General features: G+C 42.3%; 3 protein-coding genes across 4 annotated transcripts in view; all 3 read left to right on the forward strand.

Annotated features, from left to right (window-relative positions):
• Positions 1-386: 386 nt before the first annotated feature.
• Positions 387-20,208, forward strand: part of LOC308128370 (NACHT, LRR and PYD domains-containing protein 3-like) — an 81,632-nt gene continuing 61,810 nt past the window's right edge. The window contains exons 1-2 of one of the 2 annotated variants that reach the window (XM_080494071.1): positions 387-457; positions 4,886-5,101. In XM_080494071.1, coding sequence (XP_080350197.1) covers positions 4,887-5,101 — 215 coding nt within the window. In that variant the 5' untranslated portion in view covers positions 387-457; position 4,886. Of the gene's footprint in view, positions 458-4,885; positions 5,102-8,721; positions 8,824-20,208 lie in introns of those variants that run through there. The other variant, XM_080494069.1, reaches the window with a different exon arrangement.
• Positions 13,063-16,536, forward strand: LOC308128383 (NLR family CARD domain-containing protein 3-like). The gene is made up of 4 exons (XM_080494094.1): positions 13,063-13,243; positions 13,556-13,763; positions 14,122-15,907; positions 15,988-16,536. Exons 1-4 carry the CDS (start codon positions 13,082-13,084, stop codon positions 16,166-16,168), a joined length of 2,337 nt encoding a protein of 778 aa, XP_080350220.1. The 5' UTR covers positions 13,063-13,081; the 3' UTR covers positions 16,169-16,536.
• The window catches only part of LOC308128362 (ribonuclease inhibitor-like), a gene marked incomplete at its 5' end in the record, with an annotated part of 3,209 nt that continues 2,620 nt past the window's right edge, over positions 19,620-20,208 (forward strand). The window contains one exon of the mRNA XM_080494063.1: positions 19,620-19,636. Within this exon, the coding sequence (XP_080350189.1) occupies positions 19,620-19,636 (17 nt within the window). The remainder of the gene's footprint in view (positions 19,637-20,208) is intronic.

A 20,208-nucleotide genomic window follows, 5' to 3' on the forward strand; every position in this document is an offset into this window, starting at 1 on the left:
AAACATTAAAAGAGACAACAGATAGATGTCAGTACACATGAGTCAGAAGAGAGGAATCCCTGGAAAAAAGAGCAGAAAAGCCAGCTTATGACTGGAGCTGTGTGGCGGGACAGAGTCCTATTCAGCTCCTGTTTCTGTAAACTCCCTGTAATTCCCCTTGTTGGAGGATCCACTGCTCTCATCACGGCCCTAAATGAAGCTGGTGACGGCCAAGCCAGGACGTCTCATCAATCATTGACTTGTCTCTGGAGGCTGCTCTCCAGATAAACTTGGCTCAGTTCAGATGGACGGTGACGTCATGAGGGCGTGTCCGAGCTGAACAACATGGACTTTGACACTGTGAGCTATGAGGGTGTGACGGCGTCCTCAGATCAATTAGTGACAGAAGGATTGACGAGGGACGAAGAGCAACTTCTTCTCTCCAAGTGTCTGTGAGAAGAAGTGAAGAGTTCAGCAGGTGAGAATCTCTGTCAGCTCCTAACAAAGCTTTCATCACGCTGTCTGTCTGATTTCACTGTGGCTGCTCGCTGTGTGTCTGTGTGTCTGTGTGTCTGTCCAGCACACGTTATGGGGACATCTTCTAGTGTGTGTGTGTGTCTGTCCAGCACACGTTATGGGGACATCTTCTTCTAGTGTGTGTGTGTGTCTGTCCAGCACACGTTATGGGGACGTCTTCTTCTAGTGTGTCTGTCCAGCACACGTTATGGAGACGTCTTTTTATAGTGTGTGTGTGTGTCTGTCCAGCACACGTTATGGGGACATCTTCTTCTAGTGTGTGTGTGTGTCTGTCCAGCACACGTTATGGGGACGTCTTCTTCTAGTGTGTCTGTCCAGCACACGTTATGGAGACGTCTTTTTATAGTGTGTCTGTGTGTCTGTCCAGCACACGTTATGGGGACGTCTTCTTCTCCTGTGTGTCTGTCCAGCACACGTTATGGGGACGTCTTCTTCTCCTGTGTGTCTGTCCAGCACACGTTATGGGGACGTCTTGTTATAGTGTGTGTGTGTGTGTGTGTGTGTGTGTCCAGCATACGTCATGGGGATGTCTTGTTCTAGTGTGTGCGTGCGTGTGTGTGTGTGTGTTGTTCTGTATTATCACTGTGGAGGTCTTCATGAGGGAAATCAATTTATTTTGAAGGGACATGTTTTACAGTCATGTTTAGTTGAAGTCTGCAAGAAATATATTGAAGTCAATGTGGTGTCCTCATAAGGCCTATAAACATAACTTGTGTCCGTGTGTGTGTGTGTGTGTGTCAGAGTTCAATCAAATTAAACATTAACAATTATGCACAGTTCAGTTTATGATTATAATAATTTCTTATCTTTACACACACACACACACACACACACACACACACACACACACACACACACACACACACACACACACCAGTTTATTTCCTTGGTTACAAGGGATTAAACTTCAAGAGGCGACATTGTTCAAGGTTGAAGGTGAACTTTATTCCCTGTGAGGGACAATTTGATTCCAGACATCAGTCAAACATCCAGAATAGAAAAGAAGAGCTCATTCATACTGACACCTCGAGTTACTGTTACTGAGCAGACTGATGGATGGAATGAAAGATTTACTGTTCCTGTTGGATCTTCATGTAGGTAGATATATTCATGCAGGTAAAGATCTTCATGTAAGTAAAGATCTTCATGTAGGTGAAGATCATGTTAGTGAAGATCTTCATGTAGGTGAAGATCATGTTCGTAAAGATCTTCATGTAGGTAAACACCCTCATGTAGGTAGATATATTCATGCAGGTAAAGATCTTCATGTAAGTAAAGAGCTTCCGTTAAGTAAAGATCTTCATGTAGGTGAGGATCATGTTAGTAAAGATCTTCATGTAGGTAAACACCCTCATGTAGGTAAATATATTCATGCAGGTAAAGATCTTCATGTCAATAAAGATCTTCATGTTAGTAAATATCTTCATGTAGGTAAGGTTCTTCATGGTAGTAAAGATCTTCATGTAGGTGAAGATCATGTAAGTAAATAACTTCATGTAGGTGAAGATCATGTTAGTAAAGATCTTCTTGTAGGTAAAGACCCTCATGTCGGTAAAGATCTTCATGTAGGTAAAGATCTTCATGTAAGTGAAGATCTTCATGTAAGTGAAGATCTTCATGTAGGTGAAGATCTTCATGTAGGTGAAGATCATGGTCGTAAAGATCTTCATGTAGGTAAAGATCTTAATTTAAGTAAAGATCTTCATGTAGGTAAAGATCTTCATGTAGGTAAAGATCTTCATGTAGGTGAAGATCATGGCCATAAAGATCTTCATGTAGGTGAAGATCATGTAAGTAAATAACTTCATGTAGGTGAAGATCATGTTAGTAAAGATCTTCTTGTAGGTAAAGACCCTCATGTCGGTAAAGATCTTCATGTAGGTAAAGATCTTCATGTAAGTGAAGATCTTCATGTAAGTGAAGATCTTCATGTAGGTGAAGATCTTCATGTAGGTGAAGATCATGGTCGTAAAGATCTTCATGTAGGTAAAGATCTTAATTTAAGTAAAGATCTTCATGTAGGTAAAGATCTTCATGTAGGTAAAGATCTTCATGTAGGTGAAGATCATGGCCATAAAGATCTTCATGTAGGTAAAGATCTTCATGTTAGTAAAGATCTTCATGTTGTTAAAGTGAACCTATGACCTGACAGGTGGAACTCTAAAAACAGAGCCTGGCTGCAGTGATCAACCCTGATTGACTGATGTTCTTCAAGGTTCTCATCTGGTACCAGTGGTTGGGCTTGTTGAGGAGGTCCTGTGTGATTCTCTCTGCAGTCTGGTTCTGTCTATTACCAACGGACAGAGGACGGAGTCAGAAGACACTCAATAAGACAACAAAGCATTCTCATAAAAGGACAGTCAATGTTACCATCTGTCAGTTGTCTAGAAACAAACATGCACTGGTTGTTCTTTTCCAAAGTGCATCAACGCGTTGCTCAAAGGCAGTTTGTTGTGGTCAGTGATGCTGACGATGTTCCACCTGGACCACCTGCTTGTTTCAGATTCCAGGAGAGAGCAGAAGGCTTCTTTACATTGCTTTGCTTTCTGGCACATTTCTCCTGAGTGTAGCCCGACGGTGCTTTTCCTGCTAGTAGGAACTCTTAAGATTCTAAGGTAAGGCTGTCTAAATCTAGATTCGATGAGGAGGCTGGTTGTAAATACATCTAACAGTTTAATAACTGGTAGATTCCACTCCAAAAGAAGCACATGACAACAGATTTAAGTTTTAGTTTGAATTAGTATTCATTTTTCCAGTTCTTTCTTTTTTTTAATCAACGTTTCATTTGAAATAACACACGAAATGTACAGATCAGCCACAATATAACCTCTGAGATCTCAGGAAAGAATCAAATAAAAAGACAAAAAAATAAAACGGTGGGTACCAAATAAAATTTACCCCTGAGTGCACTCAAATTAGGATCTGTAATACTCAGTGTCCATAAAAAAAAAAGGGAGGGAGAGGGAGAGGGAAAGGGAGAGGGATACCCCAGTGTGACCGTCGCTGTTAGACGAGGAGATGGATCAGGGAACCAGGCACCAGAACGAACGAAGAAGAATCAAGTTTCAGCAGAACCAAGAATCAGATCCAGACAAATCCTCTATAAAAAAAAAAACAGTCTGCAGAACGTGCAGAAAATTAACTACTAATCAGTCTTTGTGTTCTTATTTATATTCCATAGTCCATTGCTCAACTCAGATTTAGCTTATCAGCTGGGATAAACTAAATAAAACAGTATTACAATCAAAATTGGCATTCATTTTACACATATTATTTATCTTCAATACAATATAAATCATAGTATTGTAAACATCTTAACATACACAAAACAACTCCAGAAATGTGCAACTTCTTGTTCACTGTCATTTCTTCCATGAAAGGTGATTGTTCAGACAAAACTCATAACTTCACTCTTTCCGGAGTCAGGTTCAACAATTAACACTCTCCTGACTGGTTTTCCTCGTCAGCAAGGTTCACAAATATGTTTAGTCATTTCTTATGTTTGAATCAGCAACCCTCGTGTGCTAATACACAGAAAATGTAGTCAGGACTCACCAGGATGACCACGTTTCTAAACGATTTTCTTTTTAAGTTTCAACGAGTTCTAAACATTCACAGGTGCTCTGGGTTTGTCTCTCCACGATGTGCTTAGCTCAGCAAGATGGATGCCAGAGAAAGAAAAAAACGAAGAAGTGTGCTAAGTGTGTTAGCATTGCCACCTTTTGGCGAAACTCTGAATTACACTTCATCCATTTTAACAAGTGTTTCAATCAGACTCTATTCTAGGATAAGACAGGGCAAAATAACAGGGTTACATGAGGAAGAACTCACTGACTGAATCCCTGTCAAACAGTGAGGCTGGTGTCAAATGACTCAGACAGAAGTGTTGGCAGCTGCTCTCCAGATATGAGGAGCAGAACCGAAGGGTTCTCAGAGGAACTCGGCTCCTGTGTGTGTGTGTGTGTGTGTGTGTGTGTGCGTGTGTGTGTGTCTGTGTGTGTGTTTTTCTTCTTTTTAAAGTATGTGAAGTGTACGACTACAATTGTATGAAAAGTTCTATGTATATAAAGTTTGATTTGATTTGAACGTTAAACATCAACAAGAATGAAGAAGTTATGATCATCTTTATCTTTATTTTCTCTCACACACACACACACACACACACACACACACACACACACACACAGGCAGAGGCACACACGCACACACACACACAGGCATGCACGCACACACACACACACACATGCGCGCACACACAGACACACACACACACACACACACACACACACACACACACACACACACACACACACACACACACAAACTTTCTCGTTCTCCTTCATTCAAATCTGAATGTGTTTTATTTTAGGATGAATAAGCAGAACAGAGGTGACTCTCCTGAACCTGGACCAGGATCTGAAGTTGGACCAGGACCAGGACCAGGACCAGGACCAGGACCAGGACCAGGACCAGGACCAGGACCAGGACCAGGACAAGAACCAGGACCCAGCTTTCAGTCCATAAGGAGTTTCTGGTCCAAAATCGCACTTGCAGATTCTAGAGAACCTCCTTCCTTAAAGACACAGTACGTTCTCTTTCATTTGTTCTGTATTTTCTTTCATTCTTTACAAAATTATTCACTGAACATGACACATAATTTTCACCTTCTCACTTCGTTTGTCTTCATCATGATGAGCTCGGGGAAATTTCCTCATGTAGTTGACCCGTCAGCAGGCAGCCACACAGCGCGGCCATGGTGGAGACAACTCGTCCACAAAACTGTAACCCTGGACAACTCGTCCACAAAACTGTAACCCTGGACAACTCATCAATAAAACTGTAACCCTGGACAACTCGTCCACAAAACTGTAACCCTGGACAACTCGTCCACAAAATTGTAATCCTGGACAACTCTTCCACAAAACTGTAATCCTGGACAACTTGTCCACGACTAAATCGTTTAGCATTATTGATTTGAAGGATGGGTTTTCAAAGTAAAATTGACACGTTTAGAAGGATTAAAACCCAGTACCTCTGAGGCTACATCGACTCTCTCTGTTTGAATGACTTCTGGATTTGAGGTGGAAGAATATACTTATGCGCCTTATACATTACTGCTACTGTATTAAGCTCGACAATATCATGTATTTTTAGCGTCTTTGATATGGCAAACAGAGGATTTGTTGGAGCTTAATAATAATCAGCTTGATTTATGAGTCTAATGACCTTCTGAAGTAAAAGAAATAAGACCAATGTTTGTTTTATAATTATTTCCCCATATTTCCACACCATAACTCCTGTATGGACGAATGAGGGAGTAATATAATAAGTTGAGTGAATTTTGATCCAACACTGATCGTATTTTACACATTATGCCAATAAATTTGGTTAATTTTGATTTCAGGGTATTTATATGCGGCTTCCAACCAAGCTTTTCATTAAAAGTAATTCCTAATAATGTATTTAAATGCACTTGTTCAATTTGTTTACCATTAAGAGAATGCTAAACAAAGAGAAACAAAGCCATACGATAATACACTAAATATATATGGTCATATACTAGATATATGAAAATATATAAAATATCCATTAGAAATAACAATATGTAAAAGTATATTGTACAGGATTTATTTCATCCCAAAAATTCTGAAATCTCATCGGTTAACGAGTTGTCCTACAATCCGCGGCCATCGGGGGGAGCCTGTGGGGCCGAGGGTCTATTTCGGGAATCTGTTAATGCTTTTATTTAGGTTATTGGATATTGAGAAATATGCAGCAATATGTCTCTTATGTCAAATTACAACTCTGACCTTATTTGTTGTTAACAATTCACTTTAACTAGGAGGTGCAGGTGCGTCACTCCATGTGAAACAAAAACTTCCACTTCAAGTTTTCTGTAAACCAAAGTAAAGGTACGTTTACTCTATGTTCCCGGCTGCCAAGGCAACCACGTTTCAGGCCATCATAGACAAAACAGGATGGACGTGAGACAACGCAGGAGGACGGGATGGGCAAACGTAACAGGCCGTGATTGCCGTGGGTGCCGTGCCAGATAATTAAGATAGATAGAAAGAATTTTATTGTCAGACCCAAACGGTGTCAGATATTTGTCTTTGACAGGACTCAAACTTGCATAACATGCACACACATAGAAGGTAATTAAGAACAACAATACTCATAATGTCAAACTGTCAAAAGATTTGCCACAGCGGCTACGGTGCGTATGAGAAACTCAGTAGCCCGTAGCAAAACCGGATGAACGTCACAAAACATGGCAGCACGTAATAGAACCTGGAGGCGGTCCGTAGTGGGACGGGAGGCTAACAGGAAGTTACCTTTACTGCGCGTTCTATCACGGGTGTTACATGTTGCTTCGTGTGTTATCACATCGTGCCGCGATTCTTCACGGTTCTCGCGGCGTAGCTACGGTGTAGGGTAGCTTTTTCATCACGTTCAATCGCGGCTTGTCCCGGCGTGTGACGGTTTGTGGACCCGACACGTTGCGCTCTCAGTTTCATTGGAGTCTGAGCAATTACAAACAGAACACCTACAAGCTCTGCCACCGAAAAAGAAATCAGGAGGTATGTCAGCACCCAGCAAAAGTCTCAGGATACAATGATTGCTTCACTTCTGGTGGAGCTTTGAGGCATAAACATGCTTCAAAATGGTCCAACGTCCACATTTCATCCATAAAAAGCCTTGACAGAACGTAAAAAATCCTCAGAATTGACCAAAATTCCACGGCGCACTGCGTTTCTGGCAAACGAGCTGCCGTGGCTGCCGGGAACATAGTGTAAACGTAGCAGAACAAAAGTCACTAAACTCGGCTGTTGAGGTGCAGCAGCTTCACTGGATGTATTTGATGCACCAACGTTCATAAAGTCACCGATGTGAAGAGCAGGTTGAGGAGCAGCAGCAGCTTTTTCATGCTTAATCCCCTTTAAGTGGCCAACAAGTGAAGCCTCGCCCATGTTGAAATGTTTTATACCACAACTTGCTCTTATCACATTCCTGGGTGAGTCTCCTGCTCTGAGTCTGGATCTGCAGGTTTCTTCCTCTGAGTCTGGTTCTCCACAAAGTTTCCTCCTCCGAGTCTGGTTCTACAGAAAGTCTCCTCCTCTGAGTCTGGTTCTACAGAAAGTCTCTGAGTCTGGTTCTGCACAAAGTCTGCTCTTCTGAGTCTGGTTCTACAGAAAGTCTCCTCCTCTGAGTCTGGTTCTACAGAAAGTCTCCTCTGAGTCTGGTTCTGCACAAAGTCTGCTCTTCTGAGTCTGGTTCTACAGAAAGTCTCCTCCTCTGAGTCTGGTTCTACAGAAAGTCTCCTCCTCTGAGTCTAGTTCTACAGAAAGTATCCTCCTCTGAGTCTGGTTCTACACAAAGTCTGCTCTTCTGAGTCTGGTTCTACAGAAAGTATCCTCCTCTGAGTCTGGTTCTCCATTTTTCTTCCTGTTAAAATGTTTTTTCTTTCTACTGTTGCTTTTACTTGCTGTGGTGGAACAGTTGAGTTTTTTCTCTGTAGAAGTACCTTGAGATTATTTTGGTTCTCTATGAATTGAATTGAATCAAATGGAATCAAATGGAATTGAATGGAACCAATCCAGTGATGTGATGGACAGTCTGATGGACGTCAGTCTGTAGAGGAGGGTTACATGGAGTTGGTGATTCGAGGAGGAGGAGGAGGAGGAGGAGCAGGAGGAGGAGGAGCAGGAGCAGGACGAGAAGGAGAAGGAGAAGGACGAGAAGGAGAAGGAGGAAGAGGAGGAGGAGGAGGAGGGGGAGGGTAAAAGTCCAGAGTCAGCTGCAGTCAGGTGGTTGATGGTGATTCTGATGAGAGTTTCTGTTTCTGAGCTTCATTGAGGGAAACCAGACTGGAACTGTTCATACTGATTATTGTGGGAAAAGTCAGAGTCAAGATCAGATGCTACTACTTTTCCAGGAACTTTGAAACAAATGGAAGTTTGAAAATGACATGAAGGTTATTGAAGTTCTTTCATCAAACATATTTTTACTGATCAATTCCTGAAAACTTTTCCAGAAAAAAATAACATTAAAGTTCTTTTGTTGAAAACAGGAAATGAAATGAGAAGAACCAAGTGTGATCTGGTGATCTAATACAACATTTTAACTGTGTGTGTGTGTGTGTGTGTGTGTGTGTGTGTGTGTGTGTGTGTGTGTGTGTGTGTGTAGAGGAGAGAAGCTCAGACACACAGCAGGGTCTTCAGTATCCAGCAGCTTGTCTATGAAGAGTGACCAGTCCAAAGATCTTCCACCAGTCTTCAGAGCTGAACCTGGACCTTCAGACACAAAGTAAGAAACTCTTTCTTTTCTTTTCTTTCCTCAAAACCAGAGTGAGAGAAGTTGTGCTCACTCTAAGATTCACTTCCAGTATTTTAGTACAAGAGTCCAAACTACAAACTGACCAGCAAAGTCTGATCCTCCACTCTTTCAAAAGTCCTATTTTGATGATGAATCTGCTGGTTTCAAAGTTTGAAGACAAGATTTGAAAGTTGTCAGTGATTGGATGATTTGGATGTTGGTTGAGAAGAAGTTCCAGAGTTGCTGGCTGAAGGCTCTGGACCTCCTGATCTTCATCCAGGCTGGAGGTCAGTGAGGCTGAGAGAGGAGGTCAGAGAAGTACTGTGGACGTTGGTGAGACGTGAAGGAGGAGGGTGAGGGACAGAGGAGATCAATGAGGTACAGAGGGAGGAGCTTCATCAGGAACTTGAATGTCTGGAAAATAATTGTGAAGTGAAGCTGTTGAACTGAAGTCAGTGGAGTTTCTGGAGAAGCAGTGTCATGTGAAGGATGGAAGGTGTTCTGATGATGTTTTATACAGAAGAATTTGACAGCAGGTGGAGTTTATGGAGGATTTGAGAGGGAGAGCAGAGAGAAGGAAACAGGTGGAGGTGACCAGGGTGTGGAGCAGTGTGGAGATGCTGCTGGGTGAGAGGGAGGAGCAACAGTGGTGGATGTTACCAGGGTGGAAATATGCTGACTCAGTTATTCTATTGATGTGGGTTTGAAATAACAGAGTGCTGTCGAGGAAGACACCCAGACTCCTCACCCTGACTGGAGGGGAACCAGAGGAGCTGTCCATGATGGAGGACAAACTAGGACCTTTAATGGACCTGAATCATATGAGGAGAACTTCTTTATCACTGCTGAGTTTGATCAATTAGAAGAAGAACCAGGACTTGATGTCCTGCAGATAGTCACTGATGGAGTTGGGTGGGAGGGTGGAGTTGGTTTGGTGGAGACGTAGAGCTGAGTGTCGTCTGCATAGCAAAGAAACTTCATGATGTATTTATGAGAAATATGGACAAGTGGAGGAGATGGACAATGAAGAAGGTGGGACCAAGTACAGAGCTCTGGGGAACACCAGAGGAGAGGGGGATGGGGGGGATGTAAAAGATTTGAACTGAATGAACTCAATGCAACTAAAGACAAATCTGTATGTTGCTTGTCGCTCTCTGTCCCTGTCCTCTCACTTCATCACTTTCTATCTTTGAACCTTCAATTAGAAGAACAGAAAGTGTCCTGCTCTGAGTCTGGTTCTACAGAAAGTCTCCTCCTCTGAATCCGGTTCTCCAGAAGGTTTCCTCCTCTGAGTTTGGTTCTACAGAAAGTCTCCTCCTCTGAATCCGGTTCTCCAGAAGGTTTCCTCCTCTGAGTTTGGTTCTACAAAAAGTATCTTCCTCTAAGTCTGGTTCTACAGAAAGTCTCCTCCTCTGAGTCTGGTTCTACACTCTTCTTCCTGTTAAAATGTTTTTTCTTTCTACTGTTGCTTTTACTTGCTGTGGTGGAACAGTTGAGTTTTTTCTCTGTAGAAGTACCTTGAGATTATTGTGGTTCTCTATGAATTGAATTGAATCAAATGGAATCAAATGGAATTGAATGGAACCAATCCAGTGATGTGATGGACAGTCTGATAGACGTCAGTCTGTAGAGGAGGGTTACATGGAGTTGGTGATTCAAGGAGGAAGAGGAGGAGGAGGGGCGGGGGGGGAGGAGGAGGAGGTGGAGGAGCAGGAGGAAGAGGAGGAGGAGGAGGAGGAGGGTAAAAGTCCAGAGTCAGCTGCAGTCAGGTGGTTGATGGTGATTCTGATGAGAGTTTCTGTTTCTGAGCTTCATTGAGGGAAACCAGACTGGAACTGTTCATACTGATTATTGTGGGAAAAGTCAGAGTCAAGATCAGATGCTACTACTTTTCCAGGAACTTTGAAACAAATGGAAGTTTGAAAATGACATGAAGCTTATTGAAGTTCTTTCATCAAACATATTTTTACTGATCAAGTCCTGAAAACTTTTCCAGAAAAAAATAACATTAAAGTTCTTTTGTTGAAAACAGGAAATGAAATGATAAGAACCAAGTGTGATCTGTTGATCTAATACAACATTTTAACTGTGTGTGTGTGTGTGTGTGTGTGTGTGTGTGTGTGTGTGTGTGTGTGTGTGTGTGTGTGTGTGTGTGTGTGTGTGTGTGTGTGTGTGTGTGTGTGTGTGTGTGTATATAGAGGTGAGAAGCTCAGACACACAGCAGGGTCTTCAGTATCCAGCAGCTTGTCTATGAAGAGTGACCGGTCCAAAGGTAATCCACCAGACTTCAGTCCTGAACCTGGACCTTCAGACACAAAGTAAGAAACTCTTTCTCTTCTTTTCTTTCCTCAAAACCAGAGTGAGAGAAGTTGTGCTCACTCTAAGATTCACTTCCAGTATTTTAGTACAAGAGTCCAAACTGCAAACTGAGCAGCAAAGTCTGATCCTACACTCTTTCTAAAGTCCTATTTTGATGATGAATCTGCTGGTTTCAAAGTTTGAAGACAAGATTTGAAAGTTGTCAGTGATTGGATGATTTAGATGTTGGTTGAGAAGAAGTTCCAGAGTTGCTGGCTGAAGGCTCTGGACCTCCTGATGTTCATCCAGGCTGGAGGTCAGTGAGGCTGAGAGAGGAGGTCAGAGAAGTACTGTGGACGTTGGTGAGACGTGAAGGAGGAGGGTGAGGGACAGAGGAGATCAATGAGGTACAGAGGGAGGAGCTTCATCAGGAACTTGAATGTCTGGAAAAGAATTGTGAAGTGAAGCTGTTGAACTGAAGTCAGTGGAGTTTCTGGAGAAGCAGTGTCATGTGAAGGATGGAAGGTGTTCTGATGATGATTCATACTGAAGAATTTGACAGCAGGTGGAGTTTATGGAGGATTTGAGAGGGAGAGCAGAGAGAAGGAAACAGGTGGAGGTGACCAGGGTGTGGAGCAGTGTGGAGATGCTGCTGGGTGAGAGGGAGGAGCAACAGTGGTGGATGTTACCAGGGTGGAAATATGCTGACTCAGTCATTCTATTGATGTGGGTTTGAAATAACAGAGTGCTGTCGAGGAAGACACCCAGACTCCTCACCCTGACTGGAGGGGAACCAGAGGAGCTGTCCATGATGGAGGACAAACTAGGACCTTTAATGGACCTGAATCATATGAGGAGAACTTCTTTATCACTGCTGAGTTTGATCAATTAGAAGAAGAACCAGGACTTGATGTCCTGTAGATAGTCACTGATGGAGTTGGGTGGGAGGATGGAGGTCAATTGGTGGAGACGTAGAGCTGAGTGTCGTCTGTATAGCAAAGAAACTTCATGATGTATTTATGAGAAATACGGACAAGTGGAGGAGATGGACAATGAAGAAGGTGGGACCAAGTACAGAGCCCTGGGGAACACCAGAGGAGAGGGGGATGGGGGGGATGGAAAAGATTTGACCTGAATGATTTTTCACTTTAAAGTTGTTTGACCAGAATCCATTTGGGAAACATGAAAAATGTAGGATCCAGTTTCAGTTGTTGATGTTGATCTCTGATACATTAATACCTTTCTGAATGGAATTGGTCATGACACTCACACAAACACATCATTCCAGCATTTAAAGTTAAAGGAACATACCAGTGTGTTGACCTCTTACTGATTAATGATCAGTTTCACAACATTTAAGAATATTCTGGAGGTTCTAATCCTCTTTCTCTGAGAAAGTCCAGTCTTTTATTTTGGGCTGAATTGGTCCAATCTTCATCATTTTGCTTCAGCTTCTGCGACGCCATCTTTGATATCCCAGAAACCCTTGTGGCAGATTTCCCAAGATGAAGTCAGTTAAGAAACATCAACACAGTTTGATGTTTGGTTTGTAAACATCAACTTTGGTGGATCGATTTGGGAAACTGCAGGTTGGAAACGAGTCCAAATGAGTGTTGATGGTCTTGTTTTGGTGTTTTGGTTTATTCTCTCTGCAGAAGGGAGATGTTTTATGGAAAGTACATTTTGAAGATTGTTTTTCTGGTAGAGTAACTTTAAATGTGGAACTACAGTTTATAACTATTAAATATCCTCACAGTATTTTCACAAAGTCTGACTTAGAGAATCAAAGTCTCAGTTCTTCCATGTATCTTCCATTGTTCCAGTCAGTCTGTTCCTGATGTTGTGTTTGTTTTTAGCTCTGACTCTGGGTTTCCATCCAGCTGTGTGTCCATGAAGAGTGACTGGTCTAAGGACCAACCCTATACCTTTAAATGTGGAGCAGGAAGTGGTGATGAGGGGTGAGAATCAGTGTTTGTCTCAGGATTCCTCATCACACCACACAGCAGCTTTAACAAAGTCAACATGTTTCTGCAGCGTGAGCCAGCAGAGCTCCCAGCTTCTCCCTGGTGGCTCCGCCCCTCAGCATCAAAGACATCTGGACTCCACATTTATGGTGAGAACACGTCTCCATTCAACACTTTACTGTCACATCATGAGACAGAAGAAGCTGCTGTGACTTCCAGCTGAAACATGAAACAGACACTCAGCTTGTTAGATCCATTCAGGTCCAAAGTGAAACAGTCCAACCTTCATCCAGCTTCCAGGCTTCACTGATGCTTGAAGCTGCTTCTGCTGGAGATCCCACATGAAGTGGGATTTGGCTTCACATGTTGTCCATCCTGCTCTCTGCACTGGATTTACACTCACATCTCAATCTGGCTTCAGTTTCAGCTCAAAGTCAACTCCAGATGTTTCTCTGTTCCAGCTGCTGGAGGACAACATGGTGACTTTCATGAAGAAGGAGCTGAAGAAGATGAAGAAGCTCCTGAGTCCAGATTACCCAGCATGCTCAGAGAGTGAGAGGGAGGATGAGGATGAAGAGCAGAGGAGCATTAGAGAGTCATTTCTGAGGATCACCCTGGACTTCCTGAGGAGGATGAAGCAGGAGGAGCTGGCTGAGCGTCTGAGGAGCAGTAAGAGGATTTGATCTCATTTCCCAGGATGAAGATGAAGCTGAAATGTTCTCAGCTGGAGCAGAAAGCAGTCAGAAACAGAGTCCATCCAGAGAACACAGGTCATTTCCAGGTCAGACACAGAAAGTGTGAAACAGGCAGGAAGTCCAAAACAAGCAGCAGAGAAGAGGAGACACAAAGAGAGTTCCTGAACTCTGCTGCTCATGTGATGCAAACATCTGCATCAGATCAGAGGCTGTTTGGTCTCCACTGAGGAGCTGGGTGGAGCTGATGGAGGAGAAACATCTCCACTAACACACTGTCATCTTCACATTCAATGTCAAACACACTCAACTCATTCCTGCTTTCTTCTTTTCAGGAACTTCTACTGGAGTCTGCCAACAGAAGGTGAAATGTGCCCTGAAGAAGAGGTTCCAGGTTGTGTTTGAGGGGCTCTCTAAAGCAGGAGAGTCCACCCTCCTGAAGCAGATCTACACAGAGCTCCACATCACAGAGGGAGGGACTGCAGAGGTCAATGAGGAACATGAGGTCAGACAGATTGAAACAGCATCCAGGAGAGCAGCCAGAGCAGAAAGCAGCATCAGACCAGGAGACCTCTTTAAAGCCTCACCTGGAAGATCTCCACCAATCAGAACAGTGCTGACAAAGGGAGTGGCTGGCATTGGGAAAACAGTCCTGACACAGAAGTTCACTCTGGACTGGGCTGAAGACCAAAGCAACCAGGACGTCCACTTCACATTTCCATTCACCTTCAGAGAGCTGAATGTGCTGAAGGAGAAGAAGTTCAGCTTGGTGGGACTTGTTCATCACTTCTTCTCTCCAACCAAAGAAGCAGGACTCTGCAGCTTTGAAGACCTCCAGGTGGTCTTCATCTTTGATGGTCTGGATGAGTGTCGACTCCCTCTGGACTTCCAGCACCCTGAGATCCTGACTGATGTTACAGAGTCCACCTCAGTGGATGTGCTGCTGACAAACCTCATCAGGGGGAACCTGCTTCCCTCTGCTCGCCTCTGGATCACCACACGACCTGCAGCAGCCAATCACATCCCTCCTTACTGTGTCGGCATGGTGACGGAGGTCCGAGGGTTCACTGACCCACAGAAGGAGGAGTACTTCAGGAGGAGGTTCAGAGAGGAGCAGCAGGCCAGCAGGATCATCTCCCACATCAAGACCTCACGAAGCCTCCACATCATGTGCCACATCCCAGTCTTCTGCTGGATCACTGCTACAGTTCTGGAGGAGGTGTTGAAGAGCAGAGAGGGAGGAGAGCTGCCCAAGACCATGACTCAGATGTACATCCACCACCTGGTGGTCCAGGCCAAAGTCAAGAAGGTCAAGTATGATGGAGGAGCTGCCACAGATCCACACTGGAGTCCAGAGAGCAGGGAGATGGTGGAGTCTCTGGGAAAACTGGCTTTTGATGAGCTGCAGAAAGGAAATCTGATCTTCTATGACTCCGACCTGACAGAGTGTGGCCTGGATCTCAGAGCAGCCTCACTGTACTCAGGAATGTTCACACAGGTCTTTAAAGAGGAGCAAGGCCTGTACCAGGACAAGGTTTTCTGCTTCATCCATCTGAGCCTTCAGGAGTTTCTGGCTGCTCTTCATGTCCATCAGACCTTCATCAGCTCTGGAATCAACCTCCTGGATGAACAACAACAAACAGTCCCGATGAAGAACAATCTCCACCATCTCCATCAGAGAGCAGTGGACGAGGCCTTGAAGAGTCCAAATGGACACCTGGACTTGTTCCTCCGCTTCCTCCTGGGTCTTTCACTGCAGACCAACCAGAGTCTCCTCCGAGGTCTGCTGACACAGACAGGAAGTAGCTCACAGACCAATCAGGAAACAGTCCAGTACATCAAGGAGAAGCTGAGTGAGAATCTGTCTGCAGAGAGAAGCATCAATCTGTTCCACTGTCTGAATGAACTGAACGATGGTTCTCTGGTGGAGGAGATCCAACAGTCCCTGAGATCAGGACGTCTCTCCACTGATAGACTGTCTCCTGCTCAGTGGTCAGCTCTGGTCTTCATCTTACTGTCATCAGAAGAAGATCTGAAGGAGTTTGACCTGAAGAAATACTCTGCTTCAGAGGAGGCTCTTCTGAATCTGCTGCCAGTGGTCAAAGCCTCCAACAAAGCTGTGTACGTGGGTCATGAACAAATATGTAGAACTGAGTCCATGACAAACATTGAACTGGTTTTCATTGTTGCTTCTTCTTCAGGTTGAGCAGCTGTGGTCTGTCAGAGAGAAGCTGTGGAGCTCTGTCCTCAGTCCTCAGCTCTCAGTCCTCCAGTCTGACACATCTGGACCTGAGTAACAACAACCTGCAGGATTCAGGAGTGAAGCTGCTGTCGGCTGGACTGGAGAGTCCTCACTGTAAACTGGAAGCTCTCAGGTTCTGACATTATTGATCATTAATATCCACCACTCTCTGTTCTCCTGCTCACATCTCTAGAACATCAGTAAAACATCTCAGTAGAACACTGCAGCCTCTTGATATTTTCTCCTCTATTAATCAGGAAGTAAAACTACAAAGTAAAGTTTCCAGTGTAAGTTCAGGTGGAGAGCAGCAGCTTTACTTCCTCCACTCACTGTGTTTGTGATGCTCCATGTCACAGAGTTCTGCCTCAGACTCTGACACCGACACGACTACGAGCAAGAACACCACACATGAGACAAGCACAGCAGCAGCAGGACACTCACTTCAGGTGTGCTCCTGTGGCTGGATGAAAATATCATCACTTAGGAGGCTGAGGATCCACCAAGGAAAGAGAGGAGGATGAGAGAGCAGAGGCAAGACTATCAGTCATATTTTAATCATTTTTAGCTCTTGTACGGGCTACAATTGTAATGCTACAATAGTAATGCTACAATTGTAATGCTACAATAGTAATGCTACAATTGTAATGCTACAATAGAAATGCTCCAATTGGAAAGCTACAATAGTAATGCTCCAATTGGAATGCTACAATAGTAACGCTACAATTGTAATGCTACAATTGTAATGCTACAATAGTAACGCTACAATAGTAATGCTACAATAGTTATGCTACAATAGTTATGCTACAATACTAATGCTACAATAGTAATGCTACAATACTAATGCTACAATAGTAATGCTACAATAGTAACGTTACAATAGTTACGCTACAGTAGTAATGCTACAGTAGTACTGATACGAGAGTAACGCTACAATAGTAACACTACAATAGTAACGAGACAATAGTAATGCTACAATACTAATGCTACAATAGTAATGCTACAGTAGTAAGGCTATAATAGTAATGGCACAATAGTAATGGCATAATAGTAACACTACAATTATAATGCTACAAGAGTAACACTTCAATAGTAACGCTAGATTAGTAACGCTAGAGTAGTAACGCTACAGTAGTAACAAAACAATAGTAATGCTACAATAGTAACAAAACAATAGTAATGCTACAATAGTAACGCTACAAAAGTAATTATACAACAGTAATGCTACAATTGTAACGCTACAGTAGTAACATTACAATAATAACGCTACAATAGTAATGCTACCATAGTAACGCTACAATAGTAACTCTACAATAGTAACACTACTTTAGTAACGCTACAGTGATAATGCTACAGTAGTAACAAAACAATAGTAATGCGATGATAGTACCGCTACAAAAGTAATGCTCCAATAGTAATGCTACAATAGTAATGCTACAATAGTAACGCTACAGTAGTAATCCTACAATAGTAATGCTACAATAGTAATGCTACAATAGTAACATTACGATAATAACGCTACAATAGTAACGCTACAATAGTAATGCTACAATAGTAACGCTACAAAAGTAATGCTACAAAAGTAATGCTACAATAGAAACGCTACAGTAGTAATGCTAAAATAGTAATGCTACAATAGTAATGCTACAATAGTAATGCTACAAAAGTAATGCTACAATAGTAATGCTACAATAGTAAAACTACAATAATATAGTTACAATAGTAACACTGCAATAATAATTCTACTGTGGTAACATTACAATAGTAACGCTAGAATAGTAATGCTACAAAAATAACGCTACAACAGTATTGCTACAATAGTAATGCTACAATAGTAATGCTACAATAGTAATGCTACAATAGTAACGCTACAGTGGTAATGCTACAGTAGTAACAAAACAATAGCAACGCTACAATAGTAACGCTACAAAAGTAATGCTACAATAGTTACGCTACAGTAGTAACATTACAATAGTAATGCTACAATAGTAACCATACCATAGTAACGCTACATTAGTAATGCTACAGTGGTAATGCTACAGTAGTTATAAAAGAATAGTGATGCTACAATATTAACGCTACAAAAGTAATGCTACATTAGTAACGCTACAGTAGTAATGCTACAGTAGTAACATTACAATAATAAGGCTAGAATATTAACGCTACAATAGTAACGCTACAATAGTAACACTACAATAGTAACGCTACATTAGTAACGCTACAGTGGTAATGCTACAGTAGTAACAAAACAGTAGTAATGCTACAAAAGTAATGCTACAATAGTAACGCTACAATAGTAACGCTACAATAGTATTGCTACAATAGTAACGCTACAATAGTAATGCTACAATAGTAACGCTACAAAAGTAATGCTACAAAAGTAATGCTACAAAAGTAATGCTACAATAGAAACGCTACAGTAGTAATGCTAAAATAGTAATGCTACAATAGTAATGCTACAATAGTAACGCTACAAAAGTAATGCTACAATAGTAATGCTACAATAGTAAAACTACAATAATAAAGATACAATAGTAACATTGCAATAGTAATTCTACTGTGGTAACATTACAATAGAAACGCTAGAATAGTAATGCTACAAAAATAACGCTACAATAGTATTGCTACAATAGTAATGCTACAATAGTAATGCTACAATAGTAATGCTACAATACTAATGCTACAATAGTAACGCTACAATAGTAACGCTACAATAGTAACGCTACAATAGTAACTCTAAAATAGTAATGCCACAATAGTAATGCCACAATAGTAAGGCCACAATAGTAAGGCTACAATAGTAAGGCTACAATAGTAACGCCACAATAGTAATGCTACAATAGTAATGATACAATAGTAACACTCCAATAGTAACGCTCCAATAGTAACACTACAGTAGTAATGCTACAATAGTAACACTACAAAAGTAATTCTACAATAGTAATAATACAGTAGTAATGCTACAATAGTAACGCTACAATAGTAATGCAACAATAGTAATGCTACAATAGTAATGCATGGTGACTTGGAGAAGTAACTTTAATCTGATTACTGGTTTGGAAATAGTAACGCGTTAGATTACTCATTACTGAATAAAGTGTTCATATCACAGTTACTCATCAACATCAACAGTCAAATTGCCTGATGTACAACCAGTGTTCCCAACAACATCAACTGTTTACAAAACAATCAGGACAACAGATTGTAATACAGACAGTCCAGAGTACAGAGCTAGGGCAAGGTGGAGGTTCTAAAGCCTCCACCTAATGGATGCCAGGTGTGCAGACACAGTTTGTGAACCGGGCCAGGGAGAGTGGCAGTAGGAGGAAACATTTATTGTGGTAGAGGAACTCAGTATTGGGCGAGTCATTGAGGACAGGAATCAACAATTGGACTGTGGATATCAAATAAATACTTTGACATGTCCAAAGGAAAAACTGCTGATTGGACCTGATCAGTGTTGCTCCTGAATACGTTCTAAACAAGTTACCTGTCCTCACCAGAGCAGCACCTTAAATAGGTTAAGGTGCTGCTCCACCTCCTCAGCCTTACTCCACCTGACTCTACTCACCTTTGACACTTTCCCACTACATGATGGTCCCTGCTACCAGGTACTTTCATGGTACACCGTAGTACACTGAGGTTCCAAGCGAGCGAAGACGAGGAGACGGCAGGCTGCTCATTCACCCGCCATTTTTTAAACCTGAACACAATAAAAAACAAAAAGACCAAAGTCCGCAGCTGTTCTGGTGAACGCTGTTTAACCACATTTCTATTAGAATTTAAAGTATCGTATGGTTTGTTTTTCTTATTTTAACATCAGTAGCTACTAACAGCTTGTGGCAGAAGTCACCAGTTAACAGGAGCACCAGTGAAACCGAAACACCGGACAGTGAAGCATCACATCGGGGTGATTACTTGTGCATGACGGAGAAAGCTCCGATGACTCCGCCCACGCCGTGGGCGTTCTATTGTAATGGAAAACAAGTGAGGCTGAGTGGAGTAGAGGCAAGGCCAGTAGGGTCAAGTGGAGTAAGGCTGAGTAGGAGCTGGTGGAGAAGAGCTATTTATTACAAGTGACTGGGAATCAGAATATCTAGACAACAATGTGAATAAAGCTGTAAGAAATGCAGAATTAGGAAGAAATGTTAAACAAAGAAAACAATAACAAAGATCTTCTATT

Source organism: Lipophrys pholis (genome assembly GCF_963383615.2).
Source record: "Lipophrys pholis genome assembly, contig: SCAFFOLD_24, whole genome shotgun sequence".
NCBI classification, from domain to species: domain Eukaryota; kingdom Metazoa; phylum Chordata; class Actinopteri; order Blenniiformes; family Blenniidae; genus Lipophrys; species Lipophrys pholis.